This window comes from Vidua macroura, chromosome 35, assembly GCF_024509145.1.
Source record: "Vidua macroura isolate BioBank_ID:100142 chromosome 35, ASM2450914v1, whole genome shotgun sequence".
Classification (NCBI taxonomy): Eukaryota; Metazoa; Chordata; class Aves; order Passeriformes; family Viduidae; genus Vidua; species Vidua macroura.
Window position 1 is genome coordinate 1,190,427 of NC_071605.1, and position 14,869 is coordinate 1,205,295.

Consider the following 14,869-nt stretch of genomic DNA (forward strand, 5'->3'; position numbering starts at 1 on the left):
CCCATTATCCCATTATCCCATCCCATCCTATCTTCCCACCCAGGGCCCATCAGGAGCGCCAGGGGACATCAGGCTGGGTGACACCAGGCTGGTGTTGCTGTAGAGTTCAGCCACCAGCAGACGGTCTGATCCTACAGGAGCGACACCTCTGTGCTGGAAATCGCCTGGAATTGCACCGGGACCACGCATTCCCTCCCAGAAAAGCACCGGATTGGTCCCTCTGCTTTCATGTCTCAGGGTTTGCCACCAGGTTTGGATCCTGTTATCCCATTCAAGGGAAAGAGAGGTGGAGAGGATTCCCAAGGGAGCCAGGGAGAAGCGGATCCCAGCAGACCCCTACCCTTCGATGTCATCCTCCTCCGTCTCGTTGGCCTTGTGCGGGGTCTTGATGTTGTCCCCTTTGCCCACCACGGCGATGTCACACTTGAGGTAGCCCTTGAGGCTGGCCGTGAGGTCCTCGGGGTCGGACAGGATGGCCCATTTGTGGTAGAACTGGTGCTCTGCGCGCCAGGGGGCAAGAGAGACCTTTGTCACAACCAGACACGGCCGACGCCGCCAGGACACGGCCTTCCACGGAGTGGGACCTGCCCCGTGTGTGAGGGATCCCAACAAACCCCTGGGAAATCCACCGGGAAGGGGTGTCCGGTGTTGAAGATGGAGAAACAACGGGATAAACTGGAAGGGGGGGGGGGGGGTGGAATCTCAAGTCCCCATCCTGGAGGGGTTTGAAGCCCTGTGGATGTGGCACTTGGGGACACGGGGCAGTGGTGGTGGCCTCGGCACTGCTGGGGATGGTTGGACTCGATGGTCAGCAGCTCTAATCAACCTTTCCCCCTTTTCCAGCTTGGCTGGAATGCGGGGCAGGATCCAGCCCTGGACCTTCCTGTCCGGAATGTTCACGTCCTGCCTGGGAATGTCACCTGGGGCTTCCTCCAGGGCAGGGCAGGAATGGACACCAGCCCAGCCAGGAGGGATCTCAGGGACACCGGGGAGAGTTGGAGAAGGGAAGGATCCAGTGAGGCCTCAGAGCCCCTTCCAGGGCCTCAAGGAGCACCAGAAGAGCTGGAATTTGGGAAAGGGCTGGAGGGCCAGCAGCCAGGGAATGGCTTCCAGTGGGAAAGGGGAGCTTGGGATTTTGGCATCTTGGGAAGGAATTCCCGGCTGGGTTGGAATTTCCAGAGAATCCCTGGATCCCTGGCAGTGTCCAAGGCCAGGTTGGACACGGGGGCTTGGAGACACCTGGGACAGTGAAAGGTGTCCCTACCCATGGCAGGGGTGGAATTAAATCATCTTTAAAGTCTCATCACACCGAAACCGTCCTGTGATTCCACGATTCCGGGATGGGATACAGACCCTTCTCCAGAGGTGCCAAGCGCTCTTCCCTGACCTACGAGCGAGTCCAGGTGACTTTTTTATATCTTGGAAATTTACACTAAATTGGGAAAGCATTTTCCAAGGAATCCAGCCCCTGCCTGACTCCTTTGCCAGGAATTTTTCTCCACTGAGCAGCTGCGGACGCCCGGGAATTGTTACAAACGACGTTCACGTACCAGGCTGGGTATAAACAGTCCCAACATCCATCTTGAAGGACCCCACCAACGTCCCGCTCCTCAGGAGGTTTTTGGAGTGGATCACCTGGAAATCAAGAGAGGAAAACCACTCAGGAATTCTCCCGGGACCTGGGAGCCACAAAGCCATTCCAGAGGTCTCCAGGATGGGATGGGAAAGGAGTTGAGGAGTTTTCCTTGGTCTGGGGAGGATTCTAAGGACACCAAGAGGCCCGGTGGGGTTGGCAGCTCCTGATTAGTGGAATTGTCAGGAGGTTTGTATTTGGAATGAACAAAAAATACAAAGAAATTAATCTTTGGAGCAAGATCCCTTTTCCAGTCACTACAGCAGCAAACGCTGGGATATTTAACTGAGGGGAAGAGCCTTTAGAATGCTCAGAATTTGAGGAAAATTGGGAAAAATTGTACAGCTGGTCTGTGCACCGGGATGGATATGGATGATCCTAATTAATGTGCCCTAATTGGGCAGGGAATCTGGGAGTCTTGCCCATCCCCTTCCTGGTTTTGGGTGGACTGAAATCTCAGCTTTGCTCTCAGCATTCCCAGTCCTGGATTTCCACAACAGCTCTGATGCCGCAGGAATTTCCCTGGCAGGCTCAGGAAGGACTTTCTTCTCCACAAGAATAAAAAAATTCCAAGGTTTGGTTCTACCTGGTTCTGGAACGCCAGAGATCACCCATGAAGGGACACGGGGAATGCAGGAGCTGTGTGGAGCCAGGAATGAGGGTTGGAACTGAAAAACAGACTGGGGGTCTGCAGAAGAGAATTCCTGTTGGGAATCTCACATCAAGAACCTTAAATTGATCCCAAAAAATTGATTATTTGCTGTCAAAGCCCCCCAAAAAGGACAAGGACATCAGGGTCACTTACGGAGAGCTTGATGATCTTGTCGAACATGACATCGGGGGGGACGTGGAAATCGAAGACGAAATACTGGAAGGGAAAGAGGAAGCGTGAGGGGTGGGATCCATCAGGATGGAGAACCCCCCGAAGAAGCTGTGGCTGCCTGGGGGAGCTCCTGCAGCTCACGGCCCAGCAGGGATGGATCCATGTGATCCCAACGCTGATCGTGGGACCACATGGATCACTGATCCCCCACTGAGTGTGGGGAGCCAACAGAAGTGCAGATTTCTTGGAAAACCTGGGGATCATTGATGACAAAATTCCAGAGGGCAAAGGCTTCGTTTCTCCTCTGTGATTTGAGATTTCACCTTATTCCGACAGGGATTTAACCCCCCCAAAAAATATGGATAAAAAAGAAATCATGGGATCGAGGGCAGAGTAACCCAGAGGGGTTGAGAACCCCCAGGAGAAGTTGTGGCTGCCTGGGGGATCTGCAGCCCACGGCCCAGCAGGGATGGATCCATGTGATCCCAACGCTGATTGTGGGACCACATGGATCACTGATGAGGGATTTGGGGAGCAAATGGCAGCACAGATTTCTCAGAAAACCTGGGGATCATTGATCACAAAATTCCAGAGGGCAAAGGCTTAGTTTCTCCTCTGTGGTTTGAGATTTCACCTTATTCCAGCAGGATTTTAACCCAAGAAGAATCACGTATAAAAAAGAAATCACGGGATCGAGGGCAGAGCCACCCAGCGGGAATGAGAACCCCCCGGAGAAGCCCTGGGGGTGCCTATGGCCCAGCAGGGATTCATCCATGTGATCCCAACGCTGATCATGGGACCACATGGATCACCGATCCCCCGCTGAGTGTGGGGAGCCAAAGGAAGTGCAGATTTCACAGAAAACCTGGAAATCACTGATCAAAAAATTCCAGAGGGCAAAGGCTTCGTTTCTCCTCTGTGATTTGAGATTTCACCTTATTCCGACAGGGATTTAACCCCCCCAAAAAATATGGATAAAAAAGAAATCATGGGATCGAGGGCAGAGTAACCCAGAGGGGTTGAGAACCCCCAGGAGAAGTTGTGGCTGCCTGGGGGATCTGCAGCCCACGGCCCAGCAGGGATGGATCCATGTGATCCCAACGCTGATCATGGAACTGCATGGATCACTGATCCCCCACTGAGTGTGGGGAGCAAACGGCAGCGCAGATTTCTCAGAAAAACTGAGGATCATTGATGGCAAAATTCCAGAGGGCAAAAGCTTCATTTCTCCTCTGTGATTTGAGATTTCACCTTATTCCGGCAGGAATTTAACCCAAAGAAAACCACGAATAAAAAAGAAATCACGGGATCGAGGGCAGAGTAACCCAGAGGGGTTGAGAACCCCCCGGAGAAGCTGTGGCTGCCCCGGGGGTTGCCCACGGCCCAGCAGGGATGGATCCATGTGATCCCAACGCTGATCATGGAACTGCATGGATCACTGATCCCCCACTGAGTGTGGGGAGCAAATGGAAGTGCAGATTTCTTGGAAAACCTGGGGATCATTGATGACAAAACTCTAGAGGGCAAAAGCTTCTTTTCTCCTCTGTGATTTGAGATTTCACCTTATTCCGGCAGGAATTTAACCCAAAGAAAACCCCACGGATAAAAAAGAAATCACGGGATCGAGGGCAGAGTAACCCAGAGGGGTTGAGAACCCCCAGGAGAAGTTGTGGCTGCCTGGGGGATCTGCAGCCCACGGCCCAGCAGGGATGGATCCATGTGATCCCAACGCTGATTGTGGGACCACATGGATCACTGATGAGGGATGTGGGGAGCAAACGGCAGCGCAGATTTCTCAGAAAACCTGGGGATCATTGATGACAAAATTCCAGAGGGCAAAGGCTTCGTTTCTCCTCTGTGATTTGAGATTTCACCTTATTCCGGCAGGAATTTAACCCAAAGAAAACCACGAATAAAAAAGAAATCACGGGATCGAGGGCAGAGTAACCCAGAGGGGTTGAGAACCCCCCGGAGAAGCTGTGGTTGCCCCGGGGGTTGCCCATGGCCCAGCAGGGATGGATCCATGTGATCCCAACGCTGATCGTGGGACCACATGGATCACCGATGAGGGATGTGGGGAGCAAAAGGAAGCGCAGATTTCTCAGAAAACCTGGGGATCATTGATGACAAAACTCTAGAGGGCAAAAGCTTCTTTTCTCCTCTGTGATTTGAGATTTCACCTTATTCCGGCAGGAATTTAACCCAAAGAAAACCCCACGGATAAAAAAGAAATCACGGGATCGAGGGCAGAGTAACCCAGAGGGGTTAGAGCAGCCCTGGGGCCGGACCCACCTCATTGTAGTAAGGACAATTGGTGGATTCCTTCATGGACGTGTATTTCTTCTCCTCCCCCACCTCCACGCACACCACGGGGTCCATGTTGAGCCCCACGAGCTGCCGGGCCTCGATGATGGTGATGCTGACCTGGGGAGAGGAATTCCCAAACTTCCACATCCCGGGAGGGGCTCCAGGCTGCCTTCACCCACCCTCCACACCTCTGACCGAGGGGAATTCCCAGTGCAATGGGGTCTGCTGGTCCCACTGGGACACAGGTGAGGAGGGGCTGGCAAGGGTGTGGGATGCAGGAGATCCCAGGAATCTCGGCTGTTCCAGCCCCGGGGTGTGGGTGCTCCACCCCAACGTGGGAAATCCAATGGATTTAAACCGAGCTGTGGGATCAGAGAGACAGATCCCATTGGCTTCACCTCTGCTGGAAAACACAACGGGATTTGACCCAAGCTGTGGGATCAGAGAGACAAATCCCATTGGCTTCACTTCCACTGGAAAACACAACGGGATTTGACCCGAGCTGTGGGATCAGAGAGACAGATCCCATTGGCTTCACTTCTGCTGGAAAACACAACGGGATTGGACCCGAGCTGTGGGATCTGAGAGACAGATCCCATTGGCTTCACTTCTGCTGGAAAACACAACGGGATTTGACTTGAGCTGTGGGATCAGAGAGACAAATCCCATTGGCTTCACTTCTGCTGGAAAACACAACGGGATTGGACCCGAGCTGTGGGATCTGAGAGACAGATCCCATTGGCTTCACTTCTGCTGGAAAACACAACGGGATTGGACCCGAGCTGTGGGATCTGAGAGACAGATCCCATTGGCTTCACTTCCGCTGGAAAACACAACGGGATTTGACCCGAGCTGTGGGATCTGAGAGACAGATCCCATTGGCTTCACTTCTGCTGGAAAACACAACAGGATTTGACCCAAGCTGTGGGATCTGAGAGACAGATCCCATTGGCTTCACTTCTGCTGGAAAACACAACGGGATTTGACCCGATCTGTGGGATCTGAGAGATTGATCCCATTGGCTTCATTTCTGCTGGAAAACATAACGGGATTTGACTTGAGCTGTGGGATCAGAGAGACAAATCCCATTGGCTTCACTTCCACTGGAAAACATAACGGGATTTAACTTGAGCTGTGGGATCAGAGAGACAAATCCCATTGGCTTCACTTCTGCTGGAAAACACAACGGGATTTGACCCAAGCTGTGGGATCTGAGAGACCAATCCCATTGGCTTCACTTCCGCTGGAAAACACAACGGGATTTGACCCGAGCTGTGGGATCAGAGAGACAGATCCCATTGGCTTCACTTCCACTGGAAAACACAACGGGATTTGACCCGAGCTGTGGGATCTGAGAGACTGATCCCATTGGCTTCATTTCTGCTGGAAAACACAACGGGATTTGACCCGAGCTGTGGGATCTGAGAGACTGATCCCATTGGCTTCATTTCTGCTGGAAAACACAACGGGATTGGACCCGAGCTGTGGGATCAGAGAGACAGATCCCATTGGCTTCATTTCTGCTGGAAAACACAACGGGATTGGACCCAAGCTGTGGGATCTGAGAGATTGATCCCATTGGCTTCACTTCCGCTGGAAAACACAACAGGATTTGACCCGAGCTGTGGGATCTGAGAGATTGATCCCATTGGCTTCATTTCTGCTGGAAAACACAACGGGATTTGACCCGAGCTGTGGGATCTGAGAGACCAATCCCATTGGCTTCACTTCCACTGGAAAACACAACGGGATTTGACCCGAGCTGTGGGATCAGAGAAATTGATCCCATTGGCTTCACTTCTGCTGGAAAACACAACGGGATCATGGAGTGGTTGGAATTGGGAGGGACCTTAAAGCTCAATCCATTCCACTCCCTGCCAGGGGCAGGGACACATTCTGCTATCCCAGGTTGCTCCCAAGGAGAAATTCCACGGAGACAAACACAAAAAGAGATTAATTTGGACTTCGTTTGGGCTCTCTGGATTTCACATGCTGGACAACAAACCCAGTCAATGACTTAATCCTGAGTTTATGGCTCTACCAATGAGATTCCAGCACTTGGGATGTCCTGGTTCCAAGCCCAGTGAGTTGAGACCCACCCAGTGAGTTGCAGGAACTCGGTGCCTGCAAACGGTGTCCCCAAGCCCAGGTTGTGGCCCTGAGGGCACAGGTTGGTGTCACCTACCTGGTAATCCATGGGCCTCCCGGCACTCGGCTCCATCCTGATGTCAGGCTTGGACCTTGGGAGAGGCAGAAGAAACCCTTGGTCAAACCACGGATGGAATTCATGGAATCATGGAATGGTTTGGGTTGGAAGGCACCTTAAAGATCATCCAGAGCCTGACTGTTGCCCTGATTTTTAAAAGTGTTAAGTTTTATTTTATAGTTCTTTTGAAAGTTCTAAAGTTCTCATAAAACTTCTTTAGCCTTCTGATAATGTTTACACATTTGAGAGTCAGAGTTCCCACACAATTTCATGTATAAATAGAATAGTTTCATGTAAAAATAGAATAGTTTAGAATATTTCTCTGTGGGTGGAGAGAAATGATTGATTGGTCTTTGGACCAGTGTGGTTGGAGAGGTGGTAATTCCATCCTCCAATCCACGGTCACCTTTGGAATTCTATAAATACCAGATGTTTGAATAAAACTGTGTGTCTTTTTCTCTTTTGACCTTACCAAGCTTCTGAGGGCTCATTTTGTGTCCAATAGCGACACCTGACACCTCCCACCATCCCAGCTTTCTCCAAGCCCCGTCCAACCTAGCCTGGGACACTTCCAGAGATGGAGCAGCCGCGGCTTCTCCTGGAATTCCATCCCAATCCCTCTCAGGGAGCAATTCCACCCCAATATCCCATCCATCCCTGCCCTCTGGCAGTGAGAAGCCATTCCCTGTGTCCTGACCCTCCATCTCTTGTCCCATGTCCCTCTCACTACAAGAGCGGGGTCACCCTCAACGCTCCCTCAACCAACTCTGTTGATCGCTGCTGCAGGTCACATATTCCAAAAAAACCAACCATCCCACCGGCTCCGTGGGACAAAGATTTCCAACATTCCCTGTGTCGCGGCCACTCATTTTTTGGGATGTCTGTCCTCACCTCCCGCTGGCACAACCCCAGCCCTGGATCTCACCTTTTGTTGGAGACATTGGTGGTGACAGCGGTGACAGAGGCCAGGGAGATGGTGTCCGGCTCCAGGCCTGCTCCGTATCTCATGGCCTTTCTATCCAGGTCTTCTGTTTCCAGAACAGCCGGATCATCTGCGGGAATGGGGACAAAGGAATGGCTCCGGTTTTAATTTCCATCAGTGAATAATTAAAGGCTGGCAGAAGGGAAACCAATCCATCCCCTCGGCTGGGAGCACAAAAACAATGGGAACCAGGTCGGGTCTCGGACAACCTGCTCGGAAAAGGGGCTATCAAGGAGATGCATGGAATTCGATCCGGGCAGAATTCCTGCGGAGGGTTTTGAGGAGGAAAAATAACGAGTAATGACAACACCCTGGATTCAGGAGGTGAAAGAGCGTTTGAGGAAGAGCTGGAGATCTGAGGAGCACAAGAGATGTTGCAAAGACAACCAAGTCCCTGGTTTTGAAGAGAAAGGGGTGAAAAAATGGGAGAAATGGGTCATTCCCAAGAGGAAAAACTGCTGCAATCCCACCGGCACGACCCCATGCCTGGGCTTCTACTGGGAGAAGCTGCTGGAATGTTCCTTTCCCGAGGGAAAGGGGGTCCTTGACTCAGCCAGGAGATTAAGACTGAGCCAGAGTCACATGAGCTGGGAATTGCTGCCTCCAGCTCTGGGATCCTTGGCATGGGATGATCATGGAGCTGCTGGAGTCGCTCCAGAGGAGACCACGGAGCTGCTCTGGGGCCAGGCTGGGAGAGCTGGGAATATCCAGCTGGAGAAGAGAAGGATCCAGAAAGACCTCAGAGCCCCTTGCAGGGCCTAAAGGGGCTCCAGGAGAGCTGGAGAGGGACTGGGGACAAGGGATGGAGGGACAGGAGCCAGGGAATGGCTTCCACTGGGAAAGGGGAGCTTGGACTGGGATCTTGGGAAGGAATTCCTGGCTGGGAGGGTGGGGAAGGGCTGGGCTGGAATTCCCAGAGAAGCTGTGGCTGCTCCTGGATCCCTGGAAGCATCCAAGGCAAGGCTGGTCCTGATCTAAGCTGGAGAAGGAGTCGGGACGGGAGGGAAGCACACACGGAGCGTTGGGAATGCCGGCTTGGCCAGCAGGCAGCGGGTGCAGGAAATCCACCCATCCCTTATCCAGTGGCCAAGGGTCGGAATCGCCATCCCAGCCCAGGGGAGGTGTGGGACAGCTGGAGGTTCCTGGGAAAGGTGGGATCAGGAGCCTCCCGGCCATGCAGCACTGCCCACACCACACAGTGACCGTTCCGTGACCATGGACAAATCCAGCCTGCGGAGCCGCTTCCGTGGGACGAGTTCTCTGCTCCTTTGCATCCTGGATGTTTTCCCATGGTCCTGCTGGAAGCTTTAACCACGAGGGTGAGACAGAGTGAAAATTGAACGCGGTTGAAATCCATTTGGATTTGGGTGAAATGTGATGCTCTGAGCTTGCTAACGAAAGTAAAACATGCTGTTTAGTCTGGTAACTGCAGCACTAGCAAAACTGCCCCAGCTGAGGAGAAAAAATGCAAATTTCCAAGCTGAAGAGATAAGAGATAAGAAAGACTCCTCGGAGCTTGAAACAGACAGCGCAGAGTGACCCAGGAGTTCTCTCTGTACTTTCTGACAAAAAGTGGCTACGAGTGTAACTAGCTGTGAGTGTAACTAGCTGTAAGTGTAACGCGAAATCAGCAGAATGAATATGCATGAACCTGTTGTGAAATTCTATGCATATGTAAATTAGAGTAATAAAAAAGGATCGGGAGTTTTCAGGGGCGCGCATTGTCCTTTGAAGGGAAATGATTCCCCACACGCGCCCAGCGCTGTAATAAACATACCGCGCCCTACAAATCTTTATAGGAATTGTGGGGGTCTTAATTTTTCATCGCAATTCAAGGGGAGCACGCAGGCTGTGGGAAGAGCACCCAGGTTTCCATGCCAGCATCCCAGGCAAAATTCCCTTTTCCTACCCTCAAACCTGGCTGGAAAGCAGGGGAAGTTATCCCAGAACCACGACCCAAACCGAGGTTTTTCCCTGCGTGCAAACGCACATTCCTTGCTTTTCTTTGCGGTGGAAAACTGATCCTCGGCTCTGAATGGAAACAGCAATGAATTTCCAATCGCTGCCCTCTCCTGCCTTTCCAGACGTGTCCAATTCCAGCCCCACCTCGGTGCAGAGCCCAGGGAATGGGCAGCCCTTCCTCTCCCACCGCTGCGATTCCAGGAATCCACCATCATTCCATGACCGTACCTTGTTTCCGATGCTCATCCTTGGACGGACGTGTCTTTCCAAGCTTCATGGCTGAAAAAACTCCTTTTCCAGCTCTGGGTGAAGAGAGGGAGAATAAAAAACCCCATTATTTGCTGTATTTTTTTTTTTTTTTTGGTGTTTTCCAGGACGTGGGAACAGGGGGAGGATTTTTTTTCCAAAAGGAAAAGAGGGAATGTCAGCTGAAAAACAGAGCAGGAAATATTCCAGAGAGTCAGAATAGAGAGTGGGATTCACAGCCCTGGAATCTTGGATCCCGTTTTTTATTTGGGAATGCCTCAGCTTGGGATAACTCTGCCTCCCCATGAGCAGAGTCCCTGCTGGGGGTCCCGCTCTTGTTCCCACTCCTCATCTCTCCCAGCCAGTCCATGGAATTTCTTTTCAAGACACTGGAAAATGAAATGACCAAAAATTCAAATACCCAAAAATTCACACACCCCAAAATTCAAATACACCAAAATCCAAATACCCCAAATGTTGAAATACCCCAAAAATTCAGACACCCTAAAATTCAGATACCCCAAAAATTCAAATACCCCAAAATTCAAGCACCCCAAAAGTTCAGACACCTCAAAAATTTAAATACTCCAAAATTCAGACACCCCAAAATTCAAATACCCCAAAAATTCAGACACCCCAAAAATTCAAATACCCCAAAATTCAGACACCCCAAAAATTCAGACACCCTAAAATTTAAATACCCCAAAAATTCTGACACCCCCAGAATTCAGACATCCCAAAAATTCAAGTACCCCAAAAATTCAGACACCCCAAAAATTCAAGTACCCAAAATTCAAACACCCCAAAAATCAGATACCTCAAAAATTCAGACATCCTAAAATTCAGACACCCCAAAAATTCAAGTACCCCAAAAAAACAGACATACCAAAATTCAAGTACCCCAAAAATTCAGACACCCAAAAATTTAAATACCCAAAAAATTCAGACACCCAAAAATTTAAATACCCCAAAATTCAGACAGCCCAAAAATTCAGACAGCCCAAAATTCAAACACCCCAAAAATTCAAGCACTCCAAAAATTCAAATACCCAAAAAATTCAGACACCCAAAAATTCAAACACTCAAAAAATTCCAGTACCCCAAAATTCAGGCATCCCAAAATTCAAATACCCCAAAATTCAGACACCCCAAAAATTCAGAAGCCCCAAAATTCAAACACCCCATAATTCAGACACCCCAGAAATTTAGATACCCCAAAAATTCAGACACCCCAAAATTCAGACACCAGTGAAAGGGGAATGTTTTTAACTGGAGAATTCCCATCACTGGCAGTGGAGGAACCTTCGCAGGTTTGCTGGAGATGTTCTTGGAAGGAACGGGGGACCTCAGGTCCAGCCAGGATCACACCCCACCTGCAGGCTGGACCTCCAGCCAGCACCTCACCTCCAAACTGGACTTCACCTCCAAGGTGAACCTCAACACCAGGCTGGACCTCACTTCCAAACTGGGACCTCACCTCCAGGCTGGACCTTTCATCACCTCCTGCTTGGACCTCACCTCCCGCCAGGAGCTCACCTCACCTCCAGCCCTAACCTCATCTCACCTCCTGGCTGGACCTTTCATCACCTCCAGCCAGGACCTCACCTCCAAACTGGACTTCACCTCCAAGGTGAACCTCAACACCAGGCTGGACCTCACCTCTCATCTCAAAACCAGACCTCACTTCCAAACTGGGACCTCACCTCCAGGCTGGACCTTTCATCACCTCCTGCTTGGACCTTGCCTCCAAAATGAACACCATTTTCAGATGGGACCTCACCTCCAGCCAGGACCTCACCTCACCTCCAGGCTGGACCTTTCATCACCTCCAACCAGGACCTCACCTCCAACTGGGACCTCATCTCCAACTGGGACCTCACCTCCGGCCAGGACCTCACCTCACCTCCAGGCAGGACCTTTCATCACTTCCAACCAGGACCTCACCTCCAACTGGGACCTCATCTCCAACTGGGACCTCACCTCTGGCCAGGACCTCACATCCAGCCAGGACCTCAATTCCTGCTTGGACCTCATCTCACCTCCAGCCCTAACCTCATCTCACCTCCAGGCTGGATCTTTCATCACCTCCTGCTTGGACTTCACCTCCAGCCAGGACCTCACCTCACCTCCAGCCCTAACCTCATCTCACCTCCAGGCTGGACCTTTCATCACCTCCAGCCAGGACCTCACCTCAAAACCAGACCTCACTTCCAAACTGGGACCTCACCTCTGGCTGGACCTTTCATCACCTCCTGCTTGGACCTCGCCTCCAAAATGAACACCATTTTCAGCTGGACCTCACCTCCAGCCAGGACCTCACCTCAAAACCAGACCTCACTTCCAAACTGGGACCTCACCTCCAGGCTGGACCTTTCATCACCTCCTGCTTGGACCTCACCTCCAAAATGAACACCATTTTCAGATGGGACCTCACCTCCTGCTTGGACCTCACCTCCAGCCAGGACCTCACCTCCAGGCAGGACCTCACCTCACCTCCAGCCAGGACCTCACCTCACCTCCAGGCTGGACCTCACCTCACCTCCAGGCTAGACCTTTCATCACCTCCAACCAGGACCTCACATCCAACCGGGACCTCATCTCCATCTGGGACCTCACCTCCGGCCAGGACCTCACCTCTGGCCAGGACCTCACCTCCGGCCAGGACCTCACCTCCGGCCAGGACCTCATCTCCAACTGGGACCTCATCTCCAACTGGGACCTCATCTCCAGCCGGGACCTCAACTCCTGCTTGGACCTCATCTCACCTCCAGCCCTAAATTCATCTCACCTCCAGGCTGGACCTTTCATCACCTCCAGGCTGGACCTCACCTCACCTCCAGGCTGGACCTCACCTCCAAAATGAACACCATTTTCAGATGGGACCTCACCTCCAGCCAGGACCTCACCTCCAGGCTGGACCTTTCATCACCTCCTGCTTAGACCTCACCTCCTGCCAGAACCTCACCTCACCTCCAGCCCTAACCTCATCTCACCTCCTGGCTGGACCTTTCATCACCTCCTGCTTGGACCTCACCTCCAAAATGAACACCATTTTCAGCTGGACCTCACCTCCAGCCAGGACCTCACCTCCAGCCAGGACCTCATCTCACCTCCAGGCTGGACCTTTCATCACCTCCTGCTTGGACCTCACCTCCAAAATGAACACCATTTTCAGCTGGACCTCACCTCCAGCCAGGACCTCACCCCCAGCCAGGACCTCACCTCCCACCAGGACCTCACCTCCCGCCAGGACCTCACCTCCAGCCTGGACCTCACCTCCAGCCTGGACCTCACCGCCTGCTTGGGCCTCATCTCACCTCCAGCCTGGACCTTTCATCACCTCCTGCTTGGACCTCACCTCCAAAATGAACACCATTTTCTGATGGGACCTCACCTCCAGCCCAGTCCTCACCTCCAGCCTGGACCTCACCTCACCTCCAGCCCTCACCTCATCTCCAGCCTGGACCTCATTTCACCTCTAGCCTGGACCTCACCTCCAGCCTGGACCTCATCTCACCTCCAGGATGGACCTTCCCAACCTCATCTGCCTGGAGCTCACCTCCAGCCCAGATCTTAGCTCCAAGATGAGCCTTGTCTCCAGGCTGGAACTCACCTCCAAACTAGGAACTCAGCTCCAGGCTGGACCTTTCCTACAGCCCAGGTCTAACCTCCCAGATGATCCTCACCTCCAGCCTGGACCTCACCTCCAACTGGGACCTCACCTCCTGCCTTGACCCCACCTCTGAACTGGATCTTTCCTCACCTCTGGCCAGACCCAGACCTCACGTCCAGACTGGACCTTTCCTTGTCTTCAGTCTGGACTTCACCTCCAAGATGAACCTTACCTCCAGCTGGGAACTCACCTCACCTCCAGCCTTGACACCCCCTCCAAGCTGGACCTCACCTCCAAACTGGGATCCTCGTCCAGCCAGGGCAAAAAGTCACCTCCAACCTGGACTTTTCATCACCACCAACCAGGACCTCACCTCCAGCCAGGACCTCACCTGGCTGCCAGGCCAGGGAATCCGGGAGATCCAGGGGATCCAGGGGATCCAGAGCTCCTGGATTCTGCAGGGTTGTCCACAAGGGAACCACACGGAACCTGTGGGAATTCCCAGTCCCACCTCTGGATGGGACAAAGGGTCAAGTTTTACCCTTGGGAATTTTTTCCCCAAGGCCGAAGAAACCCTGGAATTGCGTCCTGGTTGGAAATCACCCCCAGAAGTCTCCAGGCCACAGAGAGAGCTGGAGCAAGTGGGAAGAAAACTGAGGAGATTGGGAAAACAACATATCTGAGGGAGAGGAATCCCACTGGGATAAGATCCAGGAACTATTTTAATCTGGGACTAAAGCAGCGCTCCGGCCTCTGGGAGCTGTGATTTATTCCCAGGATGCTCCGTTTTTTCCATGGATCAGAGGAGAAAAGGATGAGGATTCCGTGTCTGTGATCCCACCAGGGGATGGGACCCTTTGGAGCTGTTTTCAAACTAATTTGTTTAATGAGGAAACGTTGGAATCGCGGCTCAGGCTCTGGAATTCGGCTCCCAGACCGTTCTCTGCCCTTCCAGCCACGCCTCCCAGCTGGTTGGATTACATTCCTTTCTTTTCCATGAAATTCTCAAAAATGGAGAGCGAAAAAAAAAAAAAAAAAAAAAAAAAATCCCTCCAGCCCCAGAGCTGCCATTTGCTCGTGGACGCTCAGGGATAAAA

At 52.1% G+C, this 14,869-nt stretch overlaps 1 protein-coding gene across 1 annotated transcript in view; it reads right to left on the reverse strand.

The window, feature by feature from the left end:
* The window catches only part of OTOF (otoferlin), a 148,924-nt gene that overhangs the window by 81,055 nt on the left and 53,000 nt on the right, over positions 1-14,869 (reverse strand). Inside the window, exons 6-12 of the mRNA XM_054002151.1 lie at positions 10,142-10,215; positions 7,895-8,021; positions 6,949-7,003; positions 4,749-4,880; positions 2,439-2,501; positions 1,551-1,635; positions 341-500 (exon numbers count right to left, since the gene is read on the reverse strand). Coding sequence (XP_053858126.1) covers positions 341-500; positions 1,551-1,635; positions 2,439-2,501; positions 4,749-4,880; positions 6,949-7,003; positions 7,895-8,021; positions 10,142-10,215 — 696 coding nt within the window. The remainder of the gene's footprint in view (positions 1-340; positions 501-1,550; positions 1,636-2,438; positions 2,502-4,748; positions 4,881-6,948; positions 7,004-7,894; positions 8,022-10,141; positions 10,216-14,869) is intronic.